The sequence below is a fragment of the Myiozetetes cayanensis genome, unplaced genomic scaffold (genome assembly GCF_022539395.1).
Source record: "Myiozetetes cayanensis isolate MyiCay16 unplaced genomic scaffold, myiCay2020 scf247, whole genome shotgun sequence".
In the NCBI taxonomy this organism is placed as follows: domain Eukaryota; kingdom Metazoa; phylum Chordata; class Aves; order Passeriformes; family Tyrannidae; genus Myiozetetes; species Myiozetetes cayanensis.
The window spans coordinates 26932-43602 of NW_026087464.1; the positions used below are offsets into that span (position 1 = coordinate 26932).

At 30.2% G+C, this 16671-nt stretch overlaps 1 protein-coding gene across 1 annotated transcript in view; it reads right to left on the reverse strand.

Moving 5' to 3' along the window:
- Positions 1–16671, reverse strand: part of LOC126642829 (maltase-glucoamylase-like) — a 52794-nt gene that overhangs the window by 15666 nt on the left and 20457 nt on the right. The window contains exons 11-18 of the mRNA XM_050320784.1: positions 16170–16232; positions 15164–15298; positions 13219–13303; positions 10700–10838; positions 7515–7648; positions 5135–5169; positions 4930–5046; positions 1324–1472 (exon numbers count right to left, since the gene is read on the reverse strand). Of these exons, the coding sequence (XP_050176741.1) occupies positions 1324–1472; positions 4930–5046; positions 5135–5169; positions 7515–7648; positions 10700–10838; positions 13219–13303; positions 15164–15298; positions 16170–16232 (857 nt within the window). The remainder of the gene's footprint in view (positions 1–1323; positions 1473–4929; positions 5047–5134; positions 5170–7514; positions 7649–10699; positions 10839–13218; positions 13304–15163; positions 15299–16169; positions 16233–16671) is intronic.

Consider the following 16671-nt stretch of genomic DNA (forward strand, 5'->3'; position numbering starts at 1 on the left):
AAAATATAGAAATTAAAAAATAGAATAAAAATGGGAAAAAAGTAAAGAAAAAGGTAAAAATAGAAATTAGGAAATAGAAATAAAGGGAATAAAAATGGGAAGAAAATGGGAATGAAAAATAGGAATAAAATGAGAATAAAATGGGAATAAATTGGGATTAAAATGGGAATAAAATGGGAAGAAAATGGGAAGAAAATAGGAATAATAGGAATAAATATGGGAATAAATTGGGAATAAAAATGGGAAATAAATGGGAATAAAATGAGAAAAAAATGGGAATAAAATGGGAATAAAATGGAAATGGAAAAAAATGGGTATAAAATTGAAATAAAATGGGAAAAAATGGGAAGAAAATGGGAAGAAAATGGGAAGAAAATGGGAAGAAAATGGAAAAATGGAAATAAAAATGGGAATAAAATAGGAATAAAATGGGAATAAAATGGGAATAAAATGAGAATAAAATGAGAATAAAATGGGAATAAAATGGGAAAAAATGGGAATAAAAATGGGAATAAAATGGGAATAAAATGGGGGAAAATGGGAATAATGGGAATAACTAGAAATGAAAATTGAAATAAAAATAGAAATGAAAATAGAAATGAAAATAAAATTCGAAATGGAAATAGAAAAAAATAGAAATTAAAATAGAAATAAAAATAGAAATAGAAATAAAAATCGAAATGAAAATCGAAATAAAAATAGAAAATAGAAATAAAAATAAAAATAGGAATGAAAATAGAAATAAAAATAGAAATTAAAATGAAATTAGAAATGGAAATAGAAAAAAATAGAAATTAAAATAAAAATAAAAATTAATCTTGAAATCAAATTAAAAGCAGAACCAGAACTAAAAACCAAAATGAACTGAACTGAACTGAAATGAAATGAAATGAAATGAACTGAACTGAACTGAACTGAAATGAAATGAAATGAAATGAAATAAATGAGAAATGAAATGAAATTAAATTAAATTAAATGAAATGAACTGAAATGAACTGAAATGAACTGAACTGAAATGAACTGAACTGAACTGAAATGAAATAAATGAAATAAATGAAATAAATGAAATGAAATGAAATGAAATGAAATGAAATGAAATGTAAATGAAATGAAATGAAATGAAATGAAATGTAAATGAACTGAACTGAACTGAAATGAAATGAAATGAAATGAAAGGAAATGAAATGAAATGAAATGAACTGAACTGAACTGAAAAATGAAATGAAATGAACTGAAATGAAATGAACTGAACTGAAATGAAATGAAATTAAATTAAATTAAATTAAACGCGATTTAAACAATTACAAATTGAAGGGGTCTCACTCGTGCAGGAGGGGCCTGACCACGGTGTGGCCGCCGCTGTGGGCGTGGAACAGCAGCGTGTACAGGTGGGGCAGCAGCCGGTACCGCGTCAGCAGAACCGCCCGCGACAGCTCCGCGAAGGCAGAATCCCAACCCACCGGATCCTGGCGCTGGGGAACACGGATAAGGGGAAATTGGGATGGGAAATGGGGAATTTCCAGGGGTTAGGGGGGAATTTGGGGGTTTTTCGGGGGGTAAATTGAATTTTTATTCTGAAAATTGGAGAGGTTTTAGTTGTAAATTTGGGGGTTTGGGGAGTAAATTGAATTTTTATGCTGAAAATCGGAGGGGGTTTAGTTGTAAATTTAGATTTTAGGGGGAAATTGAATTTTAAACCAGGAATTTGGAGGGGTTTTAGTTGTAAATTTGGGGGTTTTGGGAGTAAATTGAATGTTTATGTAGAAATTCAGAGGGGTTTTAGTTGTAAATTTGGGGTTTTGGGGGGTAAATTGAATTTTTATGCAGAAATTCAGAGGGTTTTAGTTGTAAATTTGGGGTTTTTGGGGGCATAAATTGAATTTTAAACCAGGAATTTGGAGGGGTTTTAGTTGTAAATTTGGGGGGTTTGGGGGGTAAATTGAATTTTTATGTGGAAATTTGGAGGGTTTTTAGTTGTAAATTTGGGGTTTGGGGAGTAAATTGAATGTTTATGTTGAAAATCAGAGGAGTTTTAGTTGTAAATTTGGGGTTTTGGGGGAAAATTGAATTTTTTGTAAATTTGGAGGTTTTGGGGAGTAAATTGAATTTTTATGGGGAAATTCAGAGGGGTTTTAGTTGTAAATTTGGGGGTTTTGGGGGGAAAATTGAATTTTTATGTGGAAATTCGGAGGGGTGTTAGTTGTAAATTTGGGGGGTTTGGGGGGTAAATTGAATGTTTATGTGGAAATTCAGAGGGGTTTTAGTTGTAAATTTGGGGTTTTTTGGGGGGTAAATTGAATTTTTATGCAGAAATTCAGAGGGTTTTAGTTGTAAATTTAGATTTTAGGGGGGAAATTGAATTTTAAACCAGGAATTTGGAGGGTGTTAGTTGTAAATTTGGGGGTTTTGGGGAGTAAATTGAATTTTTATGTGGAAATTTGGAGGGGTTTTAGTTGTAAATTTGGGGGTTTTGGGGGGGTAAATTGAATTTTAAACCAGGAATTTGGAGGCTTTTTAGTTGTAAATTTGGGTTTTTGGAGAGAAAATTGATTTTTTATGCAGAAATTTGGAGGGTTTTTACTTCTAAATTTAGATTTGGGGGGGGGGGGATTCTTTATTATTACCTATAAATTGAGTGAAATTTCAGCCAGAAATTTGGGGAATTTTTATTCAGAAATTCAGGGATTTTTCAGTCAGGAATTCAGGGAATTTTCATCCAGAAATTCAAATATTTGGTGAAAAAATTAATCTCATTTTCACCCAGAAATTCAGAGAATTATCGTCCATAAATTCAAACAATTTTCATGGAAAAATTCGTATATTTGGTGGAAAAATATTCTCATTTGCACCCATAAATTGAGAGAATTTTCATCCCAAAAATTCAGAAAATTTTCATTCAGAAATTCAGGGAATTTTCATTCAGGAATTTATGGATTTGGGGAGAAATTAATCTCATTTTCACCCTGAAATTCAGAGAATTTTCACCCATCAATTCAAATGAATTTCACCCATAAATTCAGAGATTTTTTTTTTTTTCAGAAATTTAAGGAATTTTGGCAAAAAAATGGGGTGAAATGGAGGGAAAATTGAGGGAAAATTGAGGGAAAATGGGGGGAAAATGGGGGAAAATTGAGGGAAAATGAAGGAAAAATGGGGGGAAATGGAGGAAATGGAGGGGAAATACTGGAAATGTGTGAGAAAATGGAGGGAAAATTGAGGAAATAAAGGAAAAATTGGAGGAGAATGGAAGGAAAATGGAGGGAAAATGAGGGAAAATTGAGGGAAAATGGAGGGAAAATGAGGGGAAATGGAGGAAATAAAGGAAAAATTGGAGGACAGCGGAAGGGAAATGGAGAAAAAATTGTGGGAAAATGAAGGGAAATGAAGGAAAATGGGGGAAATGGGGGAAAAAGGAGGGAAAATGGATGTGAAATGGAAGGAAAATGGGGGGAAAATGGGGGGAGAATGGGGGGAAAAGGAGGGAAAATGAGAGGGAGAAGGAGGGAAAATTGGAGGGAAAATGGAGGGAAAAAGAGGGGGAAATGGGAAAAAATAGGGGAAAATGGGTGAAAATGGAGGGAAAATGGAAGGAAAACAGAGGGAAAATGAGGGAAAATGGAGGGGAAATACTGGAAATATGTAGGAAAATTGAGGAAATAAAGGAAAAATTGGAGGTGAATGGAAGGAAAATGGAGGGAAATGGAAAAAAATGGAGGAAAAAATGTGGAAAATGAGGGAAAATGGAGTGTAAATGGAGGGAAATGAAGGGAAATTTTGGGAAATCAGGAAAGGAGCCTCTGGAATGTCCCACCCTGGCTCCTTTGCCATTGTGGTTGCAGGAGTAGGGGTAGAAGGCTCCCAGTTCCATCCAGGAAGGAAAAATGGGAGGAAAATGGGGGAGAAATGAGAGGAGAATGGAGGAAAATGGAGGGAAAATTGGAGGGAAAAATGGAGGGAAAATGGAGGGGAAAATGGGGGGGAAAAGAGGGGCAAATGGGGGGAAATGGAGGGAAAAATGCAGAGGAAATGGAGGGAAAATTGGAGGGAAAATGGAGGGAAAAAGAGGGGGAAAATGGAGCGAAATTGGAGGGAAAATGGAGCGAAATTGGAGGGAAAATGGGGGAGAAATGAGGGAGAAATGAAGGAAAATGGAGGGAAAATGGAGAGAAAATGGAGGAAAAGTGGAGGGAATAAAGGAAAAATTGGAGGACAATGGAGGAAAATGGGGGGAAATGGAGGAAAATTGAGGAAAAATGGGGGGAAATGGAGGAAAATGGAGTGTAAATGGAGGAAAATGAAGGAAAATGTGGGAAAATCAGGAAAGGAGCCTCTGGAATGTCCCACCCTTGATCCTTTGCCGTTGTGGTTGTGGGAGTAGGGGTAGAAGGTTCCCAGTTCCATCCAGGAAGGAAAAATGGGGGGGAAATGGGGGGAAATGAAGGAAAATGCAGGGAAAACGGAAGGAAAATGGAGGGAAAATGGAGGGAAAATGGGGGGAAATGGAGGGGGAAATGGAGGAAAAATGGAGGAAAAATTGGAGGGAAAATGGAGGGAAAATGGGGGAGAATGGGGGAAAAATGGGGGAAATGGAGGGAAAATGGAGGAAAAACAGGGAAAAATGAAGGAAAAATGGGGGGAAATGGAGGAAAATGGAGTGTAAATGGAAGGAAAATGGAGGAAAATTGGTGAAAATGAAGGAAAATGGAGGGAAAATTAAGGAAAATTGGAGGAAAATGAAAGGAAAATGGAGGGAATGGAGGAAAAATGGGGAGAAATTGAGGGAAAATGGAGGTAAATGGAAGAAAATTGAGGAAAAAATGTGGAAAATGAGGGAAAATGGAGTGTAAATGGAGGAAAATGGAGGGAAAATGAAGGGAAAATGAAGGGAAATTTAGGAAAATTAGGAAAGGAGCCTCTGGAATGTCCCACCCTGGATCCTTTTCCGTTGTGGTTTCGGGAGTAGGGGTAGAAGGCTCCCAGTTCCATCCAGCGGGCGCAGAGCTCGTAGGTGGAATCTTGGAAGAATCCGCAAATGTCGGCGCCGCTCTGGGAAAAAAAACCCGGAAATTACCGGGAATTCCAACCCAAATCCCGGGATTTTGGGGGTGGGGAGGGAGGAATGGGTGGGACTTACGTAGGGGATGCCGAAGAGGCTGAATTCCAACATTCCTGGGGGGAAAAAGAGGGATTTAGGAGGGAAAATTGAAAAAAAATGGGAATTTGGGGAGAAAAAAATGGGATTTGGGATGGAAATTTAAAAAAATTTGGGAATTTTGGGGTGAAAAGGGAGAATTTGGGATGGGAATTTTAAAAAATGTGGAATTTTAGAGGTAAAAAGGTGGAATTTGGGATGGAAATTTAAAAAAATGGGAATTTTTGGGGTTAAAAAATGGGAATTTTGGGATTAAAAAGGGGAATTTGGGATGGGAATTTAAAAAAATTTGGGAATTTTGGGGGGAAAAAGGTGGAATTTGGGATGGAAAATCAAGAAAAATTGGGAATTTGGGGGTAAAAGGTGGGATTTGGGATGGAAATTTTAAAAATTGGGAATTTGGGGGCTAAAAATATGATTATTGGGAAAGAAAATAAGGAATATATGTAGAATTTGGACTAAAAATGTGATTTTTAGGAAGGAAAATATGAAATAAATTTGGAATTTTGCTCAAAAAATGTGATTTTTAGGAAGAAAAATATGAAATAAATATGGAATTTTGGGCTAAAAATGTGATTATTGGGAAGGAAAATAAGAAATAAATATGGAATTTTGGTTAAAAATTTGATTATTGTAAGGAAAATGAGGAAAAAATGGAATTTTGGCTCAAAAAATGTGATTTTTAGGAGGGAAAATGATGAATAAATATGGAATTTTAGCTCCAAAAATTTGATTTTTAGGGAAAGAAACTGAGGAAAAAAAATGGAATTTTGGTTCCAAAAAAATGTGATTTTTAGGGAGGAAAATGAGAAATAAATATGGAGTTTTAGTCTAAAAAAAAATGATTTTTTGGGAGGGAAATCAAGAAAAAACCATGAAATTTTAACTCAAAAAATGTGATTTTTAGGGAGAAAAATGAGAAATAAATATGGAATTTGGGCTAAAAATGTGCTTATTAGGAAGAAAAATGATGGATGAATAAATATGGAATTTTATCTCAAAAAATGTGATTTTTAGGAAAAAAATGAAGAACAGATATGGAATTTTGGCTAAAAATTTGATTTTTAGGAGGGAAATCAAGAAAAAAATGGAATTTTAGCACCAAAAAAAGTGATTTTTAGGGAGAAAAAAAAAGAGAAATAAATATTGAATTTGGAGTAAAAAATGTGATTATTGGGAAGGAAACCAAGGGAAAAAAAGGGAATTTTGGCTCCAAAAAATGTGATTTTTAGGAAAGAAACCAAGAAAAAAATGGAATTTTAACTCAAAAATGTGATTTTTAGGGAGAAAAATGAGAAATAAATATGGAATTTTGACTCAAAAAATTTTGATTTTTAGGAGGGAAAATGATGAATAAATATGGAATTTTAGCTCCAAAAAATGTGATTTTTAGGAAGAAATGTGAGATATAAATATGGAATTTGGGCTCAAAAAATGTGATTTTTAGGGAGAAAAATGAGAAACAAATATGGACTTTTAGCTCCAAAAAATTTTGATTTTTAGGAAGAAAAATATGAAATTAATATGGAATTTTGGGCTAAAAATGTGATTATTGGGAATTAAAGTAAGAAAAAAAATATGGAATTTTGGCTAAGAAATGTGATTTTTAGGAAGAAAAATGATGAATAATATGGAATTTTGGCTCCAAAAAATGTGATTTTTACGAAGTAAAAAGGGAAATAAATATGGAATTTGGGTTAAAAAATGTGATTTTTAGGAAGGAAAATAAGAAATAAATATGGAATTTTGGCTCCAAAAAATGTGATTTTTAGGAAGGAAAATATGAAATAAATATGGAATTTTGGGCTAAAAATGTGATTATTGGGAATTAAAGTAAGAAAAAAAAGGAATTTGGGCTAAAAAAATGTGATTTTTAGGGAGAAAAATAAGAAACAAATATGGAATTTGGGCTTAAAAATTTGATTTTTAGGAAAGAAACCAGAAAAAAAAAGGAATTTGGGCTAAAAAATGTGATTTTTAGGGAGAAAAATATGAAACAAATATGGAATTTCGGGCTAAAAATGTCGTTATTAGGAAGGAAAGCAAGAAAAAAACATGGAATTTGGGGTAAAAAATGTGATTTTTAGGAAGAAAAATAAGAAACAAATATGGAATTTGGGCTCAAAAAATTGGATTTATAGGAAAGAAACTGAGGAAAAAAAATGGAATTTTAACTCCAAAAATTTGATTTTTTTGGAAAGAAACCGAGGAAAAAAATGGAATTTGGGCTAAAAAATATGATTATTAGGAAGAAAAATAAGAAATAAATTTGGAATTTGGGTTAAAAATGTGATTTTTAGGAGGGAATCCCGAAAAGAAGCCATTTTGGGGTCGGGCAATGGATTTTGGGGGTGGTGCCAACCGATGATGGATTTGTGGAGCTGGTCCCAGGCGGCCGTGTTGTCCCCCAGCCAATGCCCCGCCCAGCGGCCGCTGCCGGGGAACGTGGAGCGAGTGATGAGCAATCCACGCTCGCCCGTCAATGAACGCAGCGCCCTGCGGACACCACAACAATTAGTTTAGAGTTTGAGAAATATTTATTAAATAATTAGGTTCTCAAAATTATTATCATCTTAAAATCGCGATTATTTTTAAATTCTTCGTTAATAATGCGAATTATATAGTTTTATTCGCTATTTTATTAAATTTATTAAATATTTTATTAAATATTTTCATTGATTTAATATTTTAATTTTATTAATTTTTGTTAATTAATTTACTAATTATTTTTATTAATTATTTTATTATTTATTTTATTATTTATTCTATATAATTTATTTATTATGTTATTAGGTTGTTAAAATTATCATTTTAAGGAAATTGTGATTATTTTAAAATTATTCGTTCTTTTACTAAGCATTATTTAACAACTATTAATTATTTATTAATTTTTTTCTTATTTATTCTATATACTTTATTAACTATTTGTTCATTATTTATTACATTGTTTGGTTATTAAAATTATTATTTTAAGGTGGAGCGAGTGATGAGCAATCCACGCTCGCCCGTCAATGAACGCAGCGCCCTGCAGACACCACAACAATTAGTTTAGAGTTTGAGAAATCTTTATTAAATAAAAAATTAGGTTCTCAAAATTATTATCATCTTATTTTAAAATTCTTCGTTAATAACGCAAATGATATTATTTTATTGGTTATTTTATTAATTTTATTAGACATTTTTATTGATTTATTAATTTAATTTTATTAATTTTTTGTTAATTTATTTATTTATTATTTTATTATTTATTCTATATACTTTATTTATTATACTATTAGGTTATTAAAATTATTATTTTAAGGAAATTGTGATTATTTTAAAATTATTTTACTATTATTTAACAGTTATGACTTATTTATTTATTATTTTATTATTTACTTTATTATTTATTTTATTTTTATTCTATATACTTTATTTATTATACTATTAGGTTATTAAAATTATTATTTTAAGGAAATTGTGATTATTTTAAAATTGTTATAGCATTATTTACCAATTATTAATTTTTATTTTATTTTTATGTGATATACTTTATTTATTATGTTATTAGGTTATTAAAATTATTGTTTTAAGGAAATTGTGATTATTTTAAAATTATTTTACTATTATTTAACAGTTATTACTTATTTATTTATTATTTTATTATTTACTTTATTATTTATTTTATTTTTATTCTATATACTTTATTTATTATGTTATTAGGTTATTAAAATTATTATTTTAAGGAAATTGTGATTATTTTAAAATTATTTTACTAAGTATTATTTAACAATTATTATTTATTTGTTATTTTATTATTTATTTTATTATTTATTTTATTACTTATTCTATATACTTATTTATTATGTTATTAGGTTATTAAAATTATTATTTTAAGGAAATTGTGATTATTTTAAAATTATTCGTTCTTTTACTAAGCACTATTTAACAACTATTAATAATTTATTAATTATTTTATTATTTATTTTATTATTTATTTTATTATTTATTTTATTATTTATTTTATTTTTATGCTATATACCTACTTTATTTATTATATTATTAGGTTATTAAAATTATTATTTTAAGAAAATTGTGATTATCTTAAAATTATATGTTATAGCATTATTTAACCATTATTAAATTAAATTAAATTAAATTAAATTAAATTAATTTTAATCAAATTAAATTAAACTAATCTAAACGAAACTAAACTAATCTAAACTAAACTAAACTAAACTAAAATAAAATAAAATAAAATAATGAAATGAAATGAAATAAACAAAACGAAACAAAACGAAACTAAACTAAACTAAACTGAAATAAAATAAAATAAGATAAAATAAAATAAAATAATGAAAGGAAATGAAATAAACTAAACTAAATTAAATTAAACTAAACTAAACTAAAATAAAATAAAATGAAATTAAAAAATTAAATAAAATAAAATAAAATAAAATAAAATAAAATAATGAAATTAAATTAAATTAAATTAAATAAACGAAACTAAACTAAACTGAACTAAACTAAACTAAACTAAACTAAACTAAACTAAAATCAAATCAAATCAAATCAAATCAAATCAAATCAAATCAAATCAAATCTAAGGCACTCACTGGAGGGTGGGCGGGGTCTGGGCCCAGCCGTACAGGTTGTGAACATCAAATTAAATTAATTAAATGAAATTAAATCAAATCAAATCTAAGGCACTCACTGCAGGGTGGGCGGGGTCTGGGCCCAGCCATTGCAGGTTGTGAACATCAAATTAAATTAATTAAATGAAATTAAATGAAATCTAGACACACTCACTGGAGGGTGGGCGGGAGTCTGGGCCCAGCCGTACAGGTTGTGAACATCAAATTAAATTAATTAAATGAAATTAAATTCTATAATTGCCTCACTCACTGGAGGGTGGGTGGGAGTCTGAGCCCAGCCGTACAGGTTGTGAACATCAAATTAAATTAATTAAATGAAATTAAATTCTATAATTGCCTCACTCACTGCAGGGTGGGCGGGGTCTGGGCCCAGCCGTACAGGTTGTGAACATCAAATTAAATTAATTAAATGAAATTAAATGAAATCTAACACACTCACTGCAGAGGTGGGCGGGGTCTGGGCCCAGCCGTACAGGTTGATGAACATCAAATTAAATTAATTAAATGAAATCAAATCCAATCTAAGGCACTCACTGGAGGGTGGGCGGGGTCTGGGCCCAGCCGTACAGGTTGTGAACATCAAATTAAATTAATTAAATGAAATCAAATCAAATCTAACACACTCACTGAGAGGGTAGGCGGGTCTGGGCCCAGCAGTACAGGTTGTGAACATCAAATTAAATTAATTAAATCAAATCAAATCAAATCCAATCTAAGGCACTCACTGGAGGGTGGGTGGGGTCTGGGCCCAGCCGTACAGGTTGTGAACATCAAATTAAATTAATTAAATGAAATTAAATGAAATCTAAGGCACTCACTGGAGGGTGGGCGGGGTCTGGGCCCAGCCGTACAGGTTGTGAACATCAAATTAAATTAATTAAATGAAATTAAATTCCATAATTGCCTCACTCACTGGAGGGTGGGCGGGGTCTGGGCCCAGCCGTACAGGTTGTGAACATCAAAGTGCCGCACGGGGGTCCCGTCCGGGAGCTGCTGCTGCCCCTCCATGCAGATGGTTTTGTAGCTCAGCCCCTCGGAGCGAGAGCCCAGCTCTGTCAGGATGGGATGGGAAGGAAATAAAATCCTGGAATTAACAGGATGGCACAGAATTCCGGGAATTGGAAGGGTTGGAAAGGAGCTCTGAGGGCAGCGAGTCCAAGCTTTGATCCAAGAACAACACAGGGCCCAGGAAATCAGGGAATCAGGGAATTATGGAAGCAGAGAATCAGGGAATAAGGGAATTATGGAATCAGAGAATCTGGGAATTATGGAAGCAGAGAATCAGGGAATCAGGGAATCAGGGAATCAGGGAATCAGGAAATTAGGGAATTATGGAAGCAGAGAATCAGAGAATCAGGGAATTATGGAATCAGAAAATCAGAGAATCAGGGAATCAGGCAATTATGGAATCAGAGAATCAGGGAATTAGGGAATTATGGAATCAGAGAATCAGGGATTTATGGAATCAGAGAATCAGGGATTTATGGAATCAGAAAATCAGGGAAATATGGAATCAGAGAATCATGGGAATCAGGGAATTATGGAATCAGGGAATTATGGAATCAGGGAATCAGGGAATTATGGAAGCAGGGAATCAGGGAATCAGAGAATCAGGGAATTATGGAATCAGGGAATTATGGAATCAGAGAATCAGGGAATCATGAGAATCAGGGAATCAGGGAATCAGAGAATCAGGGAATCATAAAATCAGAGAATCAGGGAATCAGGGAATTATGAAATCGGTTAATCAGGGAATCAGAAGGGTTGGAATGGACTTCTGAGGTCAGCAAGTCCAACCCTTGATCCACGACCACCACAGTGCCCAGAATATCAGGGAATCAGGGAATTATGGAATCAGAGAATCAGGGAATCGGGGAATTATGGAATCAGAGACTCCAAGAATCAGTGAATTATGGAATCAGAGAATCAGGGAATTATGGAAGCAGAGAATCAGGGAATCAGGGAAATATGGAAGCAGAGAAACAAGGAATTATGGAATTACGGAATCAGAGAATCAGGGAAGTATGGAATCAGGGAATTATGAAATCAGGGAATCAGAGAATCAGGGAATTATGAAATTATGGAATCAGAGAATCAGGAAATCAGGGAATTATGGAAGCAGAGAATCAGGGAATCAGGAAATTAGGGAATTATGGAATCAGAGAATCAGAGAATTATGGAATCAGGGAATTATGAAATCAGGGAATCAGGGAATTAGGGAATCAGAGAATCAGGGAATTATGGAATCAAAGAATCAGGGAATCAGTGAATTATGGAATCAGAGAATCAGGGAATTATGGAATCAAAGAATCAGGGAATCAGTGAATTATGGAATCAGAGAATCAGGGAATTATGGAATCAAAGAATCAGGGAATCAGTGAATTATGGAATCAGAGAATCAGGGAATCAGGGAATCATAGAATCAGGGAATTATGGAATCAGGGAATTATGGAATCAGGGAATCAGAGAATCAGGGAATCAGAGAATCATGGAATTAGGGAATTAGGGAATCAGAGAATTATGGAATCAGAGAATCAGGGGATCAGAGAATCAGGGAATTATGGAATCAGAGAATCAGAGATTTTGGGAATCAGAGAATCAAGGAATCAGTGAATTATGGAATCAGAGAATCAGGGAATTATGGAATCATGGAATAAGAGAATCAGAGAATCAGAAATTTTGGGAATCAGAGAATGAGGGAATCATAAAATCACGGAATCAGAGAATCAGGGAATTATGGAATCAGAAGAATCAGGGAATCAGCAAATCAGGGAATTATGGAATCAGGGAATCAGGGAATTATGGAATCGAAGAATCAGAGAATCAGGGAATTATGGAATCAGAGAATCAGGGAATCAGAAAATCAGGGAATCAGAAAAGCAGAAAATCAATCAAAGAATCAGGGAATCAGAGAATCAGAAAATCAGGGAATCAAAGAATCAGGGAATCAGGGAATCAAAGAATCAGAGAATCAGGGAAACAGAATCAGAGAATCAGGGAATTATGGAATTATGGAATCAGAGAATCAGGGAATTATGGAATCAGGGAATCTGAGAATCAGAGAATTAGAGAATAATGGAATCAGAGAATCAGAGAATTAGGGAATCAGAGAATCAGGGAATTATGGAATCAGGGAATTTTGGAATAAGAGAATCAGAAAATCAGAGAATTATGGAAGCAGAGAATCAGAGAATGAGGAAATCAGGGTATTATGGAATTAGAGAATCAGGGAATCAGGGAATTATGGAATCAGGGAATCAGAAAATCAGGGAATCAGAGAATCAGGGAATTATGGAATCAGGGAATCAAAGAATCAGGGAATTATGGAATTAGAGAATCAGGGAATTATGGAATTATAGGATTTAATTCTGGATAAAAACCACATTTAGAAGGTTCCAAAAGTGGGAATTTGGGGATTTTTCCAGGACTTACGGGGCATGTAGGGTGGGAAGTTGAGTTGTTGGTCCCGGCAGGAGTCGACGGAGCCGTGGACGAAACTCGAGGGTTCGTTCATGTCCTGAAAATGGGGAAAAAACACCCAGAATTCCTCTCAAATTGGGGAAATTCCCATGATTTCCGTGAATTTCCAACGGGTCGATAATTTACAGGCGGTTTGGTTGTTTAATTCCTCGTTAGGGAATTAAATAATGGGAAAATCTGTGTTTTTTGGTCATTTAATCGACAGAAAATGGGGAGATTAAAGGTTTAATTTTCCTGGGATTGACGGGAAATTCACGGAATATTCGGGATATTTGACAGGTTGAGGGAATTAAGGAAGGAATTTAGGAGTTGTTAATTAACTCAAGAGATTTTCCACGGTGGGTTTAAGGGATTTCTTTCAACTTGCTGGGAAAAAAATGAAGTTTTTCTTACTGGGAAGTGAAAATTTGGGATGGGAATTATCCCTAAATGTATAAAAAAATTATCAACATGAAATAATTATATAAAAAAATTAAAGGGTGTATCTAAAAAAATATATTAAAAATAATATGTGTTAAAAATGTTAGGTAATATATTAAAAATATTAAATCACATAATAAAAATATTATATAATTAAAATTATATATTAAAAATTATTTTAAAATAATAAATAATACTATTTAAATATTATATAATAAGAAATATATTGAAAATATTTTAAAATATTAAAAATATTAACCATATATATAAATATAATATATACTAGAATTAAGATATGTAGAAAGATTAAATAATAATATTTCAAATATTTCAAAAATATATTCTAAAATATGTATTAACATATTAAATAATACTATAAAAATATAATTTAAATATATATAATAATATAAAAAATAAACATTTAAAAATAATAATATAGAATATAATAATAATATTTTAAAGAAACAAAAGCCATTGGCAAAAAGGAAAGGAACAAAAATATAAATATAAATAAATATAAACCCGGGGGGGTGGGAAAGGAAAATAATTAAAAATGGCAATAAATAAATAAATAAAAAAAGTTTGGGGTCCAAATTTCAGGCTCCAACTTTCCCAAAAAGGTTATTAATTATTAAAAATGTCAGTTTGTTTTTTATTAATAATATAAAAATATAATAATATAAAATTTAATAATATAAAAATATAAAATATAATATAACATAAATATATAAGATATAAATAATAAAAATATAATAATAAATGTAAAATATAAATATAATATAATGATATAAAAATATAAAATTTAATAATATAAAATGTATTACTATAAGTGATAAGTAAGATTTATAACGATTTTATAACAATGTCTAATAATATTTATAAACAATTTATGATCATATTTATGCTACTTATAAATCATAACATTTATAACTAGTTATAAATAAATAAATTAAATAGTTTAATTATAAATATAAATAGAAATAGTTCGAAATAATGATATTTTAAAGAACATTTCTAAATAATATTTTTATTGTATAAATCATACGTCCTAGAAATAATAGGTCATATAAAAAAAATAATATATAAAGAATTTGTAATATAAAAAGAATTTGTAATGTAAAAAGAATAAATATAAAAATATAAGATAAATATAATGTAATATAATGTAATGTAATATAATATAATATAATGTAATGTAATACAATATAATATAATATAATATAATATAACATAATAGAATGTAATATAATATAATATAATATAATATAATGTAATATAATGTAATATAATATATAATAAAATGATAAATAAGGATTACTAAAGATTATTTTTATATTACATATTATTTTTATTTTATTATTTATTTATTGTTTTATATTTGTTATATTACTTATTATTTATTAATTATTATTAATTATTATTAATTATTAATTATTAATTACTAATCATTTCTTGTTACTAGTGGTTAATGACTCACGATCCAGAGGCCGTCGAAGCGGATGCTCAGGGAGGCGTTGCGGGGGTTGTCGTAAACCTCGGCGATTTCCCGAGCCCACCATTCCCGGGTGGAATTCCGGAAGAAATCCGGCATGGCCGCGAACGCCCGGAAAAGCTGCCGGAAAAGGCACGGGGAGAGGAGAAAAAAAAGGAGAATAATTTCATTTATTTAGTGGTTTTAAATTATTAATTTATTAATTAAATAATTAATTAATTAAATTAATTAATTAAATTATTAATTTATTAATTATTTTATAAATAACAGTGAAAATAAAATATAATTTTTTAAAGTTTCCCATATTAATTTTTAAATTTTTTTGTTAATTTATTACTTATTGTTATTAATCTGTATTATCTTATTCATTTCTATTATATCTTATTTTTTCTATTATTTAATATTACTTAATATTTCCATTATTTAATATTTATTTTATTTAATACTATATTTATCTCTATCGTTTTATTTATTTCTATTATTTAATATTACTTAATATTTCAATTATTTAATATTTTATTTAATATTATACTTACCTCTATTATTTTATTTATTTCTATTAATTTCTTTCGTTATTAATTATATAATTTCATTACTATTTATTTCTGGGTTTAGTATATATTTCACTAAAATAGTTTCTTTCTTTTTACAAATGGAAACCTAATTATTTTTTTCTGACTGGAATTTAAGTTCCTCCAAACAAATTACTTAATTAATTAATTGATCTTTCATTTATTTTATGCGTATCAATAAATATTTTAATAAATAATTTAAAGAATAATTTGTAATCATTTCATTAAATAACTTAATTAAATAATTTAAATAATTAAATTACATGACATTTTAATAAATATTTAAATTGAATTAATTTCATTTAAATTACTTTCAAATTAAAAAATTTATATTTTTATTTTGCTGCTCCGAAATCAATTCCGGTCCCAAATTTGAGGAATTTCTTTCTTTTTCACCCCAAAAAATCCCCTTTTTTTACCTCAACTTGGGTGTCCCAATCCAAAGATTCATCGACCTCCACGTTGGGAAAATCCGGCCAGACCTGGAAAGGGAAAAAGAGGGAAAATTTCAAATTTAAATTTTAATTCCTTTTTAAATTTTTATGCTCATTTTCAAATTTGATTTTTAAACTTTTAAATTTTTTATTGGAAAAACTTTTATTTTAATTTTTTTTTAATTTCCTTTTTAATCTTTAATTTCATTTTTAAATTTTACTTTCCTTCCTAAATTTTACTTTAATTAAAAAAATTTAATTCCATTTTAAACTTTACTTTTTCAAGTCATTAAATTTCCTAATTTTGATTTTATTCTATTTTATTTGATTTTAAATTTTAATTTTATTGTTCAAATTTTATTTCATTTCCAATTTTTACTTTCCTATTTTAATTTTGATTTTCTTTCAAATTTCTACTTCCACTTCCAAATCTTAATTTGATTTTTAAAGTTCATTTCATTCTAAACTTTTAAATTTTTTTTCATTT